General features: G+C 42.0%; 1 protein-coding gene across 8 annotated transcripts in view; it reads right to left on the reverse strand.

The window, feature by feature from the left end:
• The window catches only part of Specc1 (sperm antigen with calponin homology and coiled-coil domains 1), a 263,508-nt gene that overhangs the window by 134,470 nt on the left and 109,461 nt on the right, over positions 1-19,577 (reverse strand). The window contains exon 1 of one of the 8 annotated variants that reach the window (XM_029483991.2): positions 6,586-6,771. The exons of the other annotated variants lie outside the window; for them this stretch is intronic. Within the exon in view, the coding sequence (XP_029339851.1) occupies positions 6,586-6,625 (40 nt within the window). The 5' untranslated portion in view covers positions 6,626-6,771. Of the gene's footprint in view, positions 1-6,585; positions 6,772-19,577 lie in introns of those variants that run through there. 8 annotated transcript variants of the gene reach the window in all.

The raw sequence follows: 19,577 nt of genomic DNA on the forward strand, positions 1-19,577 counted from the left end.
AGGGGATCCACAGAGCCCTGCAAATGTTTTCACTGGCTCAGTAGTGCTGTGCAAACCACTTTGACCTAACTAGAGTCATAGGAAAATTCCTAAAGTAAAATAATTTGGGGCTGAAGAGTTGGCTCAGTGGTTAAGAGCACTCACTGCTCCTGCAGAGGACCCTGGTTTAATTCCCAGAACCCAAATGGTGGCTCACAAATGTCAGTAACTCTAGTTCCAGGGAATCCAATGCCCTTTTCTGACTCCCAAGGGCACCGGATGCACATGTGATATATACATATTTATACATGAAGGCAAAATATTCCTATTCACAAAATAATAAACCTCAAAAGAAAGAGTAAAATAATTCAAAGGATTATAAATATCCAGACAGGGCTAGGCTTACAACCAAAAATGTAAATATCCAGACTACATATCTAAAAGGCAAAATCCAAACTCTTCTTTGAATTAGAATATATATTAGTTACTTTTCTGTTGCTGTGATAAAATACCATGACTAAAAGCAATTTAAAAAGAAAGAATTTATTTTAGTTTATGGCTCTGGGAGAATAGAGTCCATAAAAGGAAAGATAGAATAATTCATTTCTTTTTTTTCTCTTCTCTTTCTTTTTTCTTTTTTGCCTGATCTGGTCCTAAACAACAGACATAGATTTGATGGTTATTATAATTTTTCTGTTCATTGCCAAATAAGAAATAATTTAAATATGTATCAAATCCTTACTTGCCCCCTCTGAAAGACAACCATCTTTAGGAAATGCACCATACTGTCTAAATAGCATAGAAAATTACATCTTCCTCCTTACCTATAAAACTATCTGGGCTCAGGATATTTTAAAGTTAGTTTCTGATATCCTCCAAGATTCCTTGCCTATCCTAATATTTAATTTTTTTTCTTCTCCCATCTCTTTTACCTCCCCCTTCTCTCATAAGGATCAAACCCAGTACCTCATATATGCTGTGACTTTCTGAGCTGTACTCCCAGGCCTGTTTCTTGTCTTTATAAATTGATTTTGTTACTTTTTAATTTTATCAAAATTTATTTTTTGGTTTTTATTCTACCTTAACCAAACCCTCCAAAATCCCTTAGAACATGAATTGTGTGTGGGTGTTCTGCATGTGTGTTTAGACCAAAGGTCAAAATGACCTTGTATTTTGAAAAAAAGATCTCCACTTTGGGACACTGCTTTTTGAGACAGGGGTCTCTTTGAGCTTGTGGATTTGGCTAGACTGACTGGCCAGCAAGACCCAGAGACCTTCCTGTATAGATATGCTTCCCTGGTGCTGGGACTACAGGCCTGCTGTGCGGGCTGTTTCCGCATGTTCTCATCTAGCACTGACTTCACTCATTTCCGTTCTTTTTTCCTTGATAATAAAACCTTTCTGAAGAATGGATCTGCCTATTGTTTGTAACCTCATCAGTATTTCAATTATTTCCTTAAGTGATCTGTAAAAAAACAGCTTTCAATGCCTATTGAGACAAATTTCTGAACTTTTTAAAAATTCAACTTTTATTATTTATAGTTTTATTACATTATGGTCATGCGGTGGCCAGTAAAAATTCCCTTTAAAACTCTAATGATGCTTTCTTTCTGTATTTAGAACAGATCAACATTTTAACCGTCTATGAACATTCTGGAAACATGACTTGTGTATAACCATGGTTAAATTCTCCCAGTGTTTTGTCAGTTAGTATACAGATTAGGAGTATGATCTTACAGTATGAATGGTCTCTCCTCTCATTTGAGGAATTTTGTGACCTGTGTCATTAACTGACTGTTTCTATTACTTCAGTAGAATGACCTTATAAGTCAGATAAAGCCAGGAGAGAATCATAGTTAAATAAAAAAAAATTGCATTTGCTTTACTATCAAGAAAGATACTGACTTAAAGATATAGAAAATATACAAAGAATAGGCAATCTGTCCAGTCACAGGTCTTTGGAATTAGGAAGGAAAATATCTGCACAGTGTAAATGCAAAAGAAGTACAAATTAATCAAGTGATGTGCAGATTTGAATGTGGGAGATGAACAGAATAGGCAGGGAATGGTGGCACAAACCTCCCTGGTACAGAAAGGGAGACAGGAACAGGTAGGTCTCTATGAGTTCAAGGTCATCCAGGATCTTGCATATGCCAAGCATAATGATCTTCCACTGAGCCACGCACTTTACCTCTTAGGTTTTAAAAAATACATCAAGTTTATTTAAAAAGTTTAGTATAAAAATATACCAAAAATTTTCAGGTATATGGTATATATAGCACCATGTATATTTTGATACTAACAATGCAGTCAGATCTTTTGTTCTTTCAGGCAGGGTCTCTTTTTAGGCAGGCCATGGCTTGTCTGGAATTGTTATGTATTTGGAATTACAACTTATATATGACTTGCAGATGAGGCGTGTGAGATATAACCATGAGAATGCATTTAGTTCCTCTGCTTTCACAGAAAGGATTAGTGGTGAACCATGAAAGTTAATCAAAAACAGTAAAGATAAAAAACATTTCGTAGTCTTGTACAGATAATAACGCCTTTGACTTATATCAAAAAATAGAATGAAGCCAGGCACAGCAGTACACATGCTTAATCCCAGCATTCGGGAGGCAGATATCTCTTGTGTTCAAGGCCAAACTAGTCTACATAGTGAGTTCAAGGATGGATGGGCTATTTAGGGAGACCCTGTCTAAATAAATAAATAAAGAGACCTGGAAGGAAGGAAGGAAGGAAGGAAGGAAGGAAGGAAGGAAGGAAGGAAGGAAGGGAGGAAGGGAGGAAGAAAGAAAAAGAAAGAAAGAAAGAAAGAAAGAAAGAAAGAAAGAAAGAAAGAAAGAGAGAGAGAGAGAGAGAGAGAGAGAGGGAGGGAAGGAGGGAGGGAGGGAGGGAGGGAGGAAGGGAGGAAGGGAGGAAGGGAGGAAGGAAGGATAAAAAAGAATGATAAGCTAAATGGGGCTGGGATTATCTTAGTTTGTAGTACTCATCATACACAAAGCGCTGGGCTTGATCCTCAGCACTGCAAAAACCTCAGAAGTAGCCTGTGCCTGTAATGCTAGCTTGGGAAGTGAAAGCAGGAAGATCGATCTTAAGTTTTCAGCTCACTTTCTAGGCAGAATTATAAAATTGCACTCCTCCCTCTGGGTCAATACAACTCCAAGCTGGCTGGGCTTGTCCATTGATTTATCCAAATGCCTTTAAACAGTACACAGGCTGTAGCCCTGTGGCAACCTGCCTAGAAATTGAAAGGCTGTTAACTAGACCCTGGCGCAAGTAAGGGATGTAGCCTTCACCATGCTCTTTTAATTATAACTGCCCTTGAACATGGAACTTCTGTCTTTAACTTGATCATTTTTCTTTACCATCCTGCAATACCACAGAAAGGTACGATGAACTAACTCAGAAAACGACACACATTGAAGAACCTTGCTGCCAGTAGAGATGCCACAGAGCTACAAAAGCAGCCTCTAAGAAACTTGGGTTCTGCCTAAACACTCCTCCAAAATGAGTAAGAGCATCACTTGAAGAACAGGCTTATATGACCAGCCCTCTCAAGTCTCAGAAGGGGTCTGAAAGGAGGAGAAATACCATTCATTTCCTCTTTATTACATTTATTTGTCTACTTGTGTGTGGTGCAAAGGAGGTCAGAAGACAAAAGTGAATAAACTAGTTCCCTCCTTCCTCCATGTGGATTCTAGGGATTGAATTCAAAAGTTAGTAAGACTTGGTATGTAGCACTTTTATCCACCAAGCCATCTCATCCTCATTTACCCTTTAAATAGAATGTCCTTGTCCAAACATCTGAGTGAGGTACTGTTGCCAGATAGCCCTAAAGGGACATCACTAAAATCTCTAATTGAGAAAGAACACATCATTCAGATGCCACCAGGATCCTAGGATCCCACTTGGCTTTTGACCATAAAGGCACATCCCCCACGCCCCAACAGCTTTTGGCCAATGACCACCAACAGCAGAAGGACTGAGGGCTGGTGAGCAGAAAGCTTAAAATTTCTTCTAATAGCCAGCTTTGCTATAGAACTCATCTACAGGCTAAGACTTCATCAGATCAGCATGATTCTGAGGCTCTCCCTGTAACTGCATTTATAATTGGAGGGTTTTCCCTCATCAATTCTGCTTCCTCTTTCTTTGGTCTTACTTCCTGTAATAAACCTCATGCATTCCTGGGTGTCAGCTCCCAAAGGAGACAGTTAACACAGTAGAGGAACTTCATGATTCAGACTCAGGTGTTTCTGCCTCTTCTGGCCTCCTATTCCCTCTTACCAGTACCCTCATCTTTGCAGAACTACATGTTCAGATCCTAGTTCAACGCACCAACTGTACATTCATCCTGAACAGAGGAACTCTACTTTCTAGAATTTCACTGGTAAATTTCACAGCATTTCATGAAGGCAATGCTAAAATCATGTTCATCCTTTCAACCCAGAGTTCAATCTTTAAAGCCTTTACCAAGATTCCCAATCAAGTATCTTTACTTGCAGCACGTCAGAATATGTGCCCGTTAGAAAATTATACTCACTTTGAAAACCCACAACAAAGGGCTGGGGCTGGAGCGAATGGTGGAGCATGTGCTTAGCATGTGCAAAAGCAAGCCCTGAGCTCCACCCGAGCCAAATATTAAGATAAAATAAACCACTGGCATACACATATCTTTTGATCTTCTTGGTCATTAGAAAGCTTTAAAATGTAAGGGCACTTGGAAATTAGAATACCAAACATCTGATTGACAAAAGTAACAGTCTCCTTATAAGTTTTTAACTAGAGGAATGAATAGTTTCTCACAATTCTTTGGCACTGACAAGTGTTTTTTAAATTTTACATACCCTTTACCTAGTTTATCAATGAGCTAGCTCATGCAAACTTTTCTCAGTAGAATAAACAATAGATTACTCTTACTTTACATTTACTGGTCATTCTGTACCAAGAAGTTCAGATAACTGCTGTGTGAGACCCCTATGTACACTACACAGTAACTCATCCCTAAGATTTTTCTTTTGTCCACCCCTAAGATTCCAGTGTGGCTGTCAGTTTTTTGTTTTGTTTTGTTTTGTTTTTTTGAGACAGGGTCTCTCTGTGTAGCCCTGGCTGTCCTAGAACTCACTTTGTAGACCAGGCTGGCCTAGAACTCAGAAATTCACCTGCCTCTGCCTCCCGAGTGCTGGGATTAAAGGCGTGCACCACCACGCCCGGAGCTGTCAGAGTTTTGAGTAACGGCTGGTCTAACAGTCCAATGTACCACAAGTGTCAGGAAGGCAATGGCAGCGGTCCAGATCCAAGGACGCCAGGGTGTGAATGAAGGGGATGTGGATGGGGTAAAGATGATTGGGGTTGTACATGCAGCACTGCTCCAGATTCAAAGCATAAGTTATTGGAAAGACCACTTCACCTCAGAGCCTCAATACTGTCCTCAAGTTAAAAGTTTCGGCCTTGGTGGTACAGTAGGGAACATAACTGCCTTCCAAGTTAAACACTTTAAAATTACTACTGCTTTGATTTTCCCCCCTTTTCCAGGGGTGCTGCTTAGAGGCACTCAGACAGAATGTTTGACTCAACTTGGGCTTTCCTACAATACCACCTCTAACAAGACTGGGGGCTATTTCGAACCCCCGGTAAGGTCAGAATGGCACCAAAATCAACATGTAAATTCTGGACCAGGAAGAAAGGTTCCTGCTGTGAGACCTAAGTCTAAAACAGACAAGGAATCATCTAAAGAGGTTCCATGTGCACAAAGTGAGTGTGTTCATTCTTAAGGAGCAGAAAAATGGAATAATGTTGAATGCACAGGCAAAGTCAGAAGCTAAACAAATGGGAAGCTTTTTTTTTTTTTTAGATAATAAAAAAGGCTTGGTCTGAAAAAAAAATCACTACTACTTTGAAAAAAATTTTAATAGTTCTGACTGGTCACCTGCCATCAAATCTTTCCAATAGGCCAAGATGTCATTTTTGCGGCTAAATTAAATCTCATTTAATTCACGTGACAGTAGTGCTGTTTTGAATACACTGGTGGTGTTCAGCATCTAAACGTGTGCCTGAGTCCAGTCGAACAACCAAAAGGTGAAAACCGGAACCCAGCTCACTCCCCACAGAGCTCGTTCGTTTCCAAGCAAATAAAAAGTTGATAAACGGAGAAGTTTCTGGCATCCTAGAACAGGTACAGATTACTTGGGGTCAGGAACAATCACAATCTAGTCCTAGGTCTGAGCGAGAGTAACAAATCAGCTGACGGGTCGCCACCTTCTGTGGGAGTCCAGAAAGTGTGTGCTTCGCAAATGACACACTGCAAAATGGACAAAGAACCAGAAAAGCACTGCCAAGTCACACTTTTCATCTCAGATGCCATCCTAGCTTTCGAGGTGGGACCGGCGGCTGAGGGTGGACCCCGGCCGGCCCGCCGCCCGCAGCGCCCGCCCCGCCCTGCCTGGCAGCCCAGCCAGCACAGGTAATTTCACAACCCCATTAGCGCATTCCAGAGCGGAGACTCACGGCCCGGGAAGTTCACCTTGCCTCGAGCCCCTGCGCGGCGGGCCGCGGTGGGGGAAGGGCGCGGCGGTGAGGGGGCGCGACCCGCACCCCACCGACCTGTCTCGGGCTCCTCCAGCTTCGCTGAGTGGTTGCCCATGTTCAGCAGATCCCGATGGCCGCCGACCGCCGGCCTCGGACCGAGTGGCTGCCGTGCCGCAGCGCGCGCCCGCTCGCGCTGGTGAGGCGGTAGCGTCCGCTGGTCCACTCCAGTCAAAGAAAGAGCCGAGCGCTTTCCAGTTCCCGGCGGCTAGAGAGCCGCTCCTCGCGCCCGCAGGCGAGCCCCGCCCCCTCATCTTCATGCACCACGCCCCCTGGGAAATCCTCAATACCCGCCCCCTTTATCTACATCCCGCCTGAATGACTCGCCCCGCCCCCCTCAGCTCCAGTGGTCTGTCAGACCAGGCTCGCCCCCAACTCCTCCCGTCTCCTGAATGCCTGCCTGTTCTGGCCCGCCCCTCTCATCTGCATCCTGCGGCCCTCCCACCTCAACTCCTGCTGTCGGTCACGAGAGACCCGCCCCCTTATCTGCATACTGTTCCAAGTGTCCAAAGAGCCTCTCCAGGCCCTTTGTCAGATGACCGACTTCAGGCCTCTCCCCGCCCACGCTGAGAACTACAGCTGGACAAGGTAGGCTGGAAAAACCCCACTGTGGAACGCTGAAGCCAAGTGCCATGGGAAAGATCCGAAGTCTTGCACATGAGAAATCAGATCTCTCTGGACAAAAAAAAAAAAAAAAAAAAAAAAAACCTAGAGTTGGTTGACACAGGTCAGACATTTAATAAATACTTTTAAACGGTGCAAATGAATGAATGTGGAACAACTCTCAGCGAACAGGGGAAGCAAAACCAAGCCGGCAGAGTCCTGCCCACGATCCAATGCTAAGAATACTGTGCACGGCAATCAGAAGCAGAAACTGTTGTCAGAAATGGTTTTATGGAAACGACCCTGTCCATCCTTCATCTTACCGTTGAACTAGCCAGACCTAACTAAATCTAACAATGACAATACTTAGGAATAATAAAATCACGTATAGGATGACAGGTCCTTCCCCTGCCTCACTAAACACTGTTTTGTTGTTTGGTTGGCGTTGTTGTTGTTTTGAGACAAGGTCACTGTATGCACCCCTGGCTGTCCTGATACTCCCTATATAAACCAGGTTATCCTCAAACTCAAAGATCTGCTTGCTTCTGCCTCCCCAGTGCTATAATTAAAGACTTGCACTACCCATGCTGGGGGGACACTAGTTGTTTAATTTATTATTTTTATTAATTCTCTGAGAATTTCATTCAGTGTATTTTGATCATACTCATTCCCAACTCCTCCGACTAACTCCTCCCAGAACCTCTCCTCTCTGTTCCCTCCTACCTTTGTTTTTAAAATAATCCTTCAAATCTGATTTATACTGCCCATATACTTCTAGGTGTGGTCCATCACCGTAGCATTTCTTTAAGGGCCACACCCTTAGAGAAAATGGCTCTTCTTCCTCTTGAAGCCATAACCTACCCATCGGAAGCTTCTCGGGTGAGGAACCGGTCCTTCGCCCTCTATGCTAGAATGCTGACTGGCTTGATCTTTTGTAGGCCACAATGCTATGAGTTCATGGGTGCAGTGGTCTTTAAACACTTTCAGTGTATGTCCAGCCCAATCCCCTCTTCTGAATAGCAGACTTTTATGACTTTTTAGACTTTTACTTCGCTCCACCTCTGGACAAATGCTCTTAAAAGCCTAAGAAGCAACACAATTTTACCAGAACAAATGAAATGTCTGGATTCTCTTCTTCTATAGATGTGTGTCTCTTGTATTTTATCTCCTTAATTTAAAACTTCATTCTTCCAAGTGACTCAGGTCAACAACTTCAATTCCTCTCACATCAAGTTTATCAGCAAATCCTGTCCATAGAATGACTATTTTGTAAAGGCCACCGTGATGTGGGACTCACCAGATCCCTACTAACCCACGGTCTTGCACTTCCTGCTTCTTTGTTCTGGAATACACTTCCCCCAGACACTCATAGACCCTATGACTCACCTCCTAGACCTGGGCTCAAAAGTCCTCCTATTCAGAGAGGCTGCTCTCATCATACTCAGACCAGCAGATACAATTCCCGTGGGTTTTTGGTTTTTTTGGGGTTTTTTTTTGGGGGGGGGGTTGGCTCTCTAGGACCCTCTTTGTCACTAGGCACAGTAGCACTATTGGGATACCATAAGGAGACAAGTTTCAAACTCCTAGTGAATGCCTGAAACTGCAGATAGTACCAAGTCCTATGTATACTATATTTCTTCCAGTACACACACTTCTAATAAAACTTTATTTATAAACTAGGCACAGTTAGAGACTGACAATACTTTACAACCATACCATATGATTATTTTCCTGTTCTTGAGAATTTTCACCTTTTTATTTAAGGGGAGCACCTTATAATATCCGTTTGGCATATTCATATTACCATTGTCACTGCTCTCATGTTTTCAGGCCATTATTAAAAGTAGGGTTACTTGAACACAGCCTTGCAGTGCTGTGGCAGGGGATCTGATAAGGAAGATGGCTGCTAATTGACCAACCAGAAAACAGTGTATGCAAGATGGGCATTCTAAACAAAAGGATGATTCACATCCTGGAGCTGTGTGGCATGAGACTTCACTGTGCATGCTACTCAGGACACTGCAAGTTTAAAACTTACCAACCGTTAGTTTCTAGAATGTTCTACTTCGTATTTTAACTATAGGTAACTGAAACTGCCGTAGTCCCATCCACAGTGGCAGGTCCAATATATTAATTATTATCCTCTCACGTTTCTTGAGCACATGAATAAATGAACAAACATATAGGCTCTGCCATATATAAATAATCCCTTAAATATGTATTATTTGTATTGCTGTTATACTGTTTATACAAGATAATATTACTTTTTAGTGGTAATACCACAAACTGATTATTTCAATACTATTTTGTCAGACAAGTATCACATTTATTGCTGTAATCTACAAAACCTAGCAGGGCTTTAAGACAAATGGTCTAGAGAAATAAATTATACAAGACAATGCTGGAGCAAAAATCCACACAGAATCATGTTCAAACTCCCTACCCATTTTATTAAAAGAATGGATCCAGAGAAGATGCTCAACTTCCCCCAAATAGTTCTCTAATGAGAGGCAAACCTGAGTCTCTCAAGATTTTAAGAGTGGCACAGCTTCTGTTGACAGAGTAGTCCTAAGCTTATCCAAAGAGTCTGGAAATGGATGAGTCATTTTATTAATTCTGTAAAACGCCAAGCACGCCATTACCAAACCTCTTCATGAACACCAGACAACAGCCCAACCTGGCTTCTTACGAGTCTCTCAACACCCACATCTAAAGCATTTAGTCAGTTCTGTATTTCATGTCCTTCACATCTTCTAGCTTTTACCTCTCTCTTGGCATCACTGCCTTCTGTTCAATGTAGGCCTTCATCGCTTTCAAGGGTGACTGCATTGGCTTTGTGGCTCATATTGCTCTTCCTTCCAACTTTTAAAAATGTCAAGGGCTGGAGAGGTGTGTCAGCAGTTGAGAGCACTTATTGCTCTTGCAGAGATTCTGGGCTTGATTCCCAGCACTCACATGGTGGTTCACGACCATCCACAACTCCAGTAATAGAGAATCCAATGCCTTCTTCTGACTTCAGCAGGCACCAAGGACACACATGGTATACATACATACAGGTGGGCAAAACAGTCTCACATATGATAAAATACATAAATCTAATTTTTTAAAATTAAAAAATAAACTAACAAATCTAAAAATGCAAGTCTGACTTTATGCTGTCTCTGTTTAAAAGCTTCCAGTGACTCCCCTCAATATTTAAAATAAGGTCCCCAGTTCATAGGTGTGGCACATAGGTCCTTAGAAAGACTAGGACTTCAATTTCACTCCTACAACTCTAGCATCATCTTTCAAAAGTGTGACATGGTTTCTACTTTATATTCTAGCAACTACAAGGCCAGTTGTAGTTCTAAACATACAGCCTGTTTGTCTTAAGCCTCTGTGCTTACAGATTCATCTGCTACGAACCAAACTGTGCCCACCCCCAAAGGAATCTACTGAAATCCCAACCTCTAGTGTGACAGTTCAGTGAGGACTTAAGGGTGGGACCCTCCTCTCACTGGGAGCTTTAAAAGGAGAAAGACATCTCTGTCATGAACAGACATGGTAAAAAGGTAACCTTGTTTAAGAAAAGAATCCTCATCAGGACTGGGACTGTGGCCTCGGAGCCTCTAAGACTTGTGGGAAATTAATCCCTATCATTTGATCCACTCCCTGAGTGGTGTTTGGTTATGTTATGATTTTAGTTATAAATTGGGCACTACTGGCACCTTTTAAATTCTTGCACGGGTATCTCCTGGACAGAATTCAGTATTTTCTTTCACTGGACTTTGTAAATGCGTACATGTCCTTAACCTAGGTTAGCCATCTTTTCCTGTGAGTCTGGGATCGCTCTGTGAGAAGCAATGATCACCCTGGCATCCCCAGTACCTAATACACAGTAACTCAGCGATGTCCTAGTTTGTTCCTCTGTTTCTGTGTTATGAACAAAAGCAACTTGAGGGAAAGGGGCTTTATTTGACTGACCCTTCCAGAACACAGTCCATTGGTGAGGGGGTCAACCAAGTCCTGAAGCAGAAATCATCAAGGGGCACTGCTTACTGTCTTGCTCCCAAGCTCACATCCCCCTACCTTATTTATACAGCCCAGGCTCCCCGACCTACAGATGGGACCACCCACATAAACTATGTTCCATGCCCCCCACCCCCGTATCAACTGGCAATCAAGAAAATGCCCCACAGACAGATCCACAGGCCAATCTTAGGGGAGTGACTCTGTGATTAAGGCTCCCTCTTCTTAGGTCTGCTAAACTGTCAACCAAGATTAGCCCCACAGGGTAACAATTGATTTACTCACAATGTGACTAAAGCATTAAGTCCTCAAACAAAAGCTGTCATGAGTTTTGAATCTCAACCTTCCTAAAGCTAAGACCCTTGAATACAGTTCCTGCTATTGCGGTGACCCCCGACCTTAAACTTATTTTTGTTGCTACTTCATATATGCAATTTTGCTACTGTTCTGAATTGTAATGTAAATCCCTGATAAGCAAGATATCTGATATGTGACTCCTGTGAAAGGATTGTTTGACCCCTCAAAAGGTCAAAGAATTATTTGAAACTAGGCAGAGTAGTTATACCAGCAATCTCAGTAGTTAGGAGACTGTCACAAGGGGACTGTGGTATATGTAAGGCTATCCTGGGCTCATGGTAAAAACCCTGTTATTAAAATGAGAAGACAAAATCAATCTATAATTTTATTTATTTATGTTTTGAGACAAGGTCTCAGCGTGTTTACCCTTACTGTCCTGGAGCTCACTATACTATAGACAGTATAGTATAGACAGGCTGGCCTCAAACTCACAGAGATCTGCCTACCTCTGCAAGCATTAAAGGCATGTACCACCAAGCAAGATAGAGCTACATTTCTTTGAAAATAGGTGATGGATCTGAACAGGTATTTCTCAAGTGATATGAGCAGCCAACTGACATTTGACAAATTGTATAACAATTAAGAATTAACACAAAGTTTTAAAAAAAAATACTTTCTGGGTTTCCCCTTTGGATCTCATTTAAAATTTATTTAATGTATATGAGGGGTTTTTGCCTGCACATATGTAAGTGGACCTTATGCATTCCTGGTGCCTGCAGAATTCAGAAAAGGGCATAAGGTCCCCTACTATCGGAGCTACCAATGTCTGTGAGCTACCACATGAATGCTAGGAACCAAATCTGGATCCTCTGTAAGAGCAACAAGTGCTCTTAGTGCCTGAGCCATCTCTCCAGCACGTTTTGAATCTCTTTTTGATTTATTTTTAAAATCTGGGGTAAATGCACATAGCACTCAACCATGCTTGTTTTAACTGTGTGCAACTTCCCAGTGGGCAGTATACTTACACTGCTCTGCAAACATCACCATCATGGTGATACCTCCTGAGTGCTGGGGTTGAAGGTATGTAGCACCATAGCAGGCCTGTACACACACGCTTTTGAAAAGAAAAAGAAGGAAATTCTGGTGCATTCTACAACGTGGAAGAGCCTTGATGTCATTGTATTGAAACAAACCATTGCAGAAGGACAGATGTGATATAAGTCCACTCCTGTGAAGTACCTAGAAGAGAAAAATCTTCAAACGGGTATGTTCTTAATTGCTAAGCCATCTCTAGCCCTAGAATGTTCTAGTTTTTAAGGATGCACAGCATACCATATTGTATTCATTTGTATATCTATTAATGGACACTTGAATTATCTCCACCTGTTACGTTTTACAGCAATATAATCCATCATGGCAGATCTTTTAGTGTCTTTACCTTCAATTCTTTGGGCACATGCCCAGGCCTAGTAATACTTAGATCATATTATATTTTCTTTAAGAAGAAATAATTAAAGATGGGTTGTGGTGGAACATGCCTTTGATCCAGCACTAGGAGGCAGAGGCAGGCAGATCTCTGAGTTCTAGGCCAGCCTGGTCTACAAAGTGTGCTCCAGGACAGCCAAGGCTACACAGAGTGATCCTGTCTTAAACAAACAAACAAACAAACAGAAATTAAAAAGACATTTTGTTCTGTATTTTTTAAGCTATCAAACATGAATTGTTTTATTAAAATTAAAACAATTCCATTGACGCTGGAGAGATGGCTCAGCGATTATGAGCATTGACTGCTCTTCTAGAGGTCCTGAGTTCAATTCCCAGCAACCACATGGTGGCTCACAACCATTCATAATGGAATCAGATGCCCTCTTCTGATGTGTCATTAGATACCAACAATGCTCTCAAATACATAAAATAAATAAATCTAAAAAAAAAAAAGACCAATTCCATTAAAGACAAACAAAAACCAATGCCATCACCTATCAAAATAAAAAAATATTATTAGTAGTAGTAGGAGTACACACCTTCGGTGTAGTGGTACACACTTTTAATCCCAGCACTTGGGAGTCAGAGGCAGGCCATTTCTTCGAATTCAAGGCTAGCTTGATCCACATAGTGTGTTCTAGAACAGTCAGGACAATCAGATGTAGAGAGACCCTGTCTCAAAAATAAAATATTAAAGTGGCTTTATGTGCACTACCCTAGATATCCTAGAAGGTAAGAGAGCCCACACCTTAGAGGCTGTGGATTCCTTTATCCAGGACATAATTTTCAGTACTTATTTTGTACATCACATTTTTCAAGTTTCCCACATTCTGAAGAAGGAAAAAAAGTTCAGCTTTCCCAATGAGCATCGCCACCTTGTTGAAAGAGGACCAAGTTCACATAGGAAGAGAGCCAAGGGAAGCTTGAGTGTGAGCGGAAGGCATGGAAGCCAAGTGGCTGACTCAGACCCAGGCTCACTGGGTGAGTGCCTGAACGCTGGCCTGGAATACTCCACTGGTGGAAAGGTGGCCAGTGCAGGGGGTCAGGGGAAGGTTCTATCTGGATAAAAGCAGATCTGTGGTTGACCTGAGCTGGTGGTAAAAACAGGGCAACAGAAGGAGGGCGATCTGAGGACTTACAGAGTGTTTTAACACTGGTTTGCGATGACAGTTGTGACTTGGCCAATTTATTAAAAACCACTGCCTTGCACACCTTAGATGAATTGTATGATACGCAAGTGATCCCAACCCCTCAAAGTCAAGTAAAAGCCTTGGGACTGTGTTGTTTTCTAGTTGAAAGAAGCTGGGCCCTCACTCTGAATTTAATTAGCGTGATTGAAGCCTGGCAGGCTGTGAAGAAGAGAAGGGATGGGGGGGGGGGGTGAGGGTTACTCTGACCCCGGAGGTGCCTGGCTCTAGAACTGGACTTTATTCAAAGCAATCAAGGATTATTAAGCAAGAAGGAGAAGCAGGCAGGGCCTGATATGGTGAATGGGATTTTAAAAGCAAAAGGCACATGCTGTTGTGAGTCCCTTCAGAAAGACCTTTGGAAAGAGGTGTTGAGTGTGAGCCTGTCCCTTCTCAGTGAGCTGCATTCTGTCCCTGTCTGCAGTAGCAGGAAGGCACAGAGGGACGAGGAGGCACTTGGCATGGACACCGGCATCCTGAACAGCAAGGCCCAGCTCTGGGCTCCTCTTTGTTCAGGAGGGTGAACAAAGGCTCGATTGTGAAGAAGTCACAATCAATGCTCCAATGGGGGAAGGAGATATGGCTGCAGTAGGGTCACATTAATGTAGGCAAGAGGTTGTAAGGTGTCTTAGCCTGAAGGCTGCTGAGCAGTGCCATGGTCTGGGGAAAGATGTGGTTCAAGAGGACAGCCTGCTAATACATACAACCTCCACTTAACACTTGTCTGATAACCAAACCACAAACAGCCAACAAGCACTAAGTATTCAGACATACCCTTGGCAAGGTGAGTACTTTGGCTGAAAGTTCCCCTCAAAGACTGGGCCTGTGCACTGCTGCTTCCAGCACTGAGCTGTCTGGGTTGAAGAGTCAGGTAAGGGTGGGTGTTTGTCCTTAGACAAATGCTGGTTGTACTTAAGTTGTATAACTTATCACAAGAACTGGTGAAAAATTAATGTGTGTGTTGTGGGGCATGGGGGGGGGGGAGCAAGAACACACTGAATATATCCAAAAAGGTTCAGTGTCACTAAAGATCCTGCCTGCAGTAACTATAAATCATGGGGAATTATCTATAAACATACAAAACATTAACCTTGTGTGTGTGTGTGTGTGTGTGTGTGTGTTTGTGTAGTTATTGTTGTTGTTTTTCAAAACAGAGTTTCTCTTTTTCTCTGTGTAGCTCTGGCTGCCCTGGAACTCACATAGATCTGCCTGCCTCTTGCCTTGAGAATTCTGGGATTAAAGGCGTTTGCCACCACACTTATCTAAATTCTTAATCATGCTTGGGGGTTGGAGGGGACAGGCTCAACCTGCAGCTTGCTTCTAACAGTGGTGACTACCACACTCCAGCTAGGGTTTGGTCTGCCATTGGGAGTAAACCTCTATGCCTTCTCCAATGCCCGACCTCTAACGCTGTAAGACCTAACCCAACAATAAAAGAAAGAACATCCAGAAATAAAAGGTAGATGAGAAGAAAAGTACTACCTCTTGGAACCAAGGGAATGGCTGCTGAGCTGGACGGGGCCCTGTTGACCCTGCTAAAGGACCATTCAAAGCCATGGTTATACACCACTGCTACCTGTTCGCATGTGCTATCCACAGCAAAGGAGAGTCCCTATTTTTCTGCATTTGGCACCTACAGCAATCGAAAAGCCCTGTGGGCTCATAAAACCTTCTGTACAAGCAGCCAGCTGTAGTGTGGAGATGAGAAATGAGAAGCACTTTCTAGGTGAAATAGACACAACTGATCATATTTCATCAAGATCATCCCCCAAGCATGATCAGTAACGGTGAAGTATGGGCTCCACCATGGCTCAAAGGAAACAGAAGCCGCCAGAAGAAAAGGAAGATTGTTCAACAAATATAGACAGGTGATGTTTTATTTTTCTCCAGGCAAACTATAAGGCATTCTGCTTAATATGTAGAGAATTTGCACAAGTCTTGAAAACTCAAAGGGCAGCATATATAAATGCTACCGATTATAATGTTTATTACGACAAGGACATAATAGTCACAAAAACAAAATAGTAAAACTGAAGGCTTCTAGTGTTGTCTCACTGTTTTTAATTATAAAACAGACAAATTCTGTTGTAAGAGCTAGTTATATGGTAACATATTGAGTGGCAAATAATAATAATAATTTTAAAACTACACCAAACCACTTATGGATGGTGAGCTTATTAAGCAATGTGGAAAGTGTAACAGATATAAAATGCCCTAAAAGGGAATGGGTGGGGTCTAAAATCAGTTTGTCTCACCAAACTATAACCAGGTGAACTGAAGAAGGAAGAACCCATAGGAAAGAAGTTTGGAGAACAAAACCATTAACTTCAAATGTATGCTTAAGGCAGTCCGTGACAGCACTGATGAAGCAAATCCATTTTTATTACGGGTATCAGAACAAATCCAATAGCATTGAAGTGGGCTGGAGAGATGTAAGAGCCCGTACTGCTCTTCTAGAGGACCTGAATTCACTTCCTAGCACCGTATCAGGTAATTTTCAAAGGCCTGTACTACTAACTCCAAGGGATCTGGCACATTTTTCTGGATTCCATGGGTATTCACATATACATGTCATATACACATCTTTTAAAATATCACTGAGTTCAAGGCCAGCCTGGTCAACACAGAAAGTTTCAGCCGGGTGGTGGTGGTGCACGCCTTTAATCCCAGCACTTGGGAGGCAGAGGCAGGCGGATTTCTGAGTTCGAGGCCAGCCTGGTCTACAGAGTGAGTTCCAGGACAGCCAGGACTATACAGGGAAACCTTGTCTCAAAAAGAAAAAAAAAAAAAAAGAAAGTTTCAGACAGCCAGGGCTACAGAGAAACTCTACCACAAAACAAAGCAAAACAAAACCAAACAAAACAAAGCAAAACAAAACCAAACAAAACAAAACAAAAGCTATAGGTCAGTTAAGAGATTTTTATATAAAGTGGTAAAATTATGTTTTTTAACCACTGTCAACATATCTGATCTAAGTGGATATAGCCATGGCTGGTAAAATTAATAGAAGACGATGTTATCACTGCCTAAAACTCATGTATAATGAAATATCACTGAATAGTACATCAAGACTAAATTTCCTCAGGACCAAGGCATGAACTCATTGCCAATTCCAGGAAGTTTTGAAAAAGTGCTGATGCAGACTATAGCAACATCATCCCTCTTCAGAATATGGGCAAATTAAAGTCACATGCTGGTGAAATGTTATGAATTGTGACCTCTTACAAGTCATTTATGGAATCGAAAACAAAATTTGGAGTTGGGTATGGTGGCACACGATTTTAATCCCAGCACTGAAGACTGGAGTTGGAGTTAAGGCCAGCCTAATCAACACAGTAGGTTCCAGGCCCTCCAGTTCTGCGCAGTGAGACTCTGCCCTCTCACTCTCCCATAAACAACAACAACACTGTATCAAAAATTGACAATAAAAACTGATTTATCATTTACAGATTTATCATTTATTTTCAGATTTATCATTTAAGTGAATTTAGCTACTCATGTAGATGAGTTAGAACGAGGTAAAAAAAAATCAAGGTAAAAAAACCAGCTTCTCAATAAAATATTTCAAATTATAATTCCTTCCAAATAAAATTAAAGTATGACAAACTCAAACAATTTGTATGCATTTCTACACACTGGCTAAATAAAATATGTATCCCTTGGGTTTTTTGATTTGACACAATATGGAAGCTGATTTCAAGATTTCTGGGAAAACATTTGGGACTCCCATGTTTAGTCAACAAAAATGTTCCCTGTCAATCTTTGAATGCAGAGCTGAGATCTAATGTTCAGCTTAGAGGAGAATTTGATCATGTCTCTTTCCTGGACCTTTGCAGGGCTTCTCTTCCCAGAAACAAATACCCTCACATCACAATCATGTCTAATGTCATCATACCACTCTTTGGCAGCACATGCATTTGTGAATAAATATTTTCAAGGTTGAAGCACACTAAGAGAACCAATATTCAAAACAGAATATCTAATGAGCACCCTGAGAATTGCAAGTACTTCTATTGAACCAGTTATCAGTGCATTCATTTAACAATGTATCCTGCTGTTGAATTTTTCTCTTTAATACCAAAAAGCCATAAACCTGAAAATTATAGACTGTGCCTAAAGATGTTAAGCAACTTCAGTTAGCAAGCCTAGTCTAACAACATTCCTGATCCTAACTAAAGATCAGTAAATAAACTCGCATGTCAATATTTGATGGCCAATAATGTTTAAAGTCTGCCATCCTTTCTTATTTTCTGTCTTACTCCCTCTATTCTCTTTCTTTCTTGATTTAACAAGTTTTGTTTTTCAATTAATTGTCCCCAGATGGGCCCCAATTACACATGGTAAAAGAATAGACTGTACTACACCCGTGGCGACTGAGATGAGGAGGCTGCTGTGCTTTAGGGGGTCCTGTGTGGGTATGGCCAGCGAAACCCAAAGGAAACAGGCCTCCACGTGGAACTGCTAAGGACAATTGCACGTGGAAGGAATATGCTGCTGCTGATAACTCCAGAACTAATCTAAGTGACTAAAATGTCACTTCAACTAGGATAAGCCCAGATGCCAGGGGAGTCATTAAGGGACTCTGCAATGAGGATGTTGAATTTAGTTTGAACCTGTGGAAAGGACATGTGATCCACAAGAACAGGGACTTCCTCTGTCTACTCATTGCTACCTCTCGGAGAAAAGCTTAGAACATGACAGGGAGATACTGACTGCCTGGGTGAATGAATATGGGTGTCAAACATCCTTGAGTCCTTTTCAACCAACAGTTGGAGAAAAATCCGTTTCAGGACTAAGAGGAGCAATTTGAGGCATGAGTCAAGGGCTTCCATTCACCGGGAAAAGAGTTTGTCTGTCTTGTAACCCTAGGGCTGGGATGGGTAGTGTCTTCCAAAAGAGAGGGTACAAGACAAAGTATCTCAACCTTAAAGAAATGGAAATGATGTTTTGTTTGTTTGTTTGTTTGTTTGTTTGTTTTTTGAAACAGGGTTTCTCTGTGTAGCCCTGGCTGTCCTGGAACTCACTCTGTTGACCAGACTGGCCTCGAACTCAGAAATCTACCTGCCTCTGTCTCCCAAGTGCTGGGATTAAAGGCGTGTGCCACCACTACCCGGCTGGTTGTTGTGTCCGTAAAGCTTGTTGAATAAATATAAATTTCCAGTCTCAATTATTTGGGAGCTAGCTGGGTTAAGAGGAAAACTGCAACATTTATTTAAAAGCCACTAAAATGGAACTCATAGAAATCTATCAGCCGGGCGTGGTGGTGCACGCCTTTAATCCTAGCACTCGGGAGGCAGAGGCAGGTGGATTTCTGAGTTCGAGGCCAGCCTGGTCTACAAAGTGAGTGCCAGGACAGCCAGGGCTATACAGAGAAACCCTGTCTCAAAAAAAAAAAAAAACCAAAAAAAAAAATCTATCTGCTTCAGCCTG

Source organism: Mus caroli, unplaced genomic scaffold (assembly GCF_978045245.1).
Source record: "Mus caroli unplaced genomic scaffold, Mus_caroli_1 scaffold_13, whole genome shotgun sequence".
In the NCBI taxonomy this organism is placed as follows: Eukaryota; Metazoa; Chordata; class Mammalia; order Rodentia; family Muridae; genus Mus; species Mus caroli.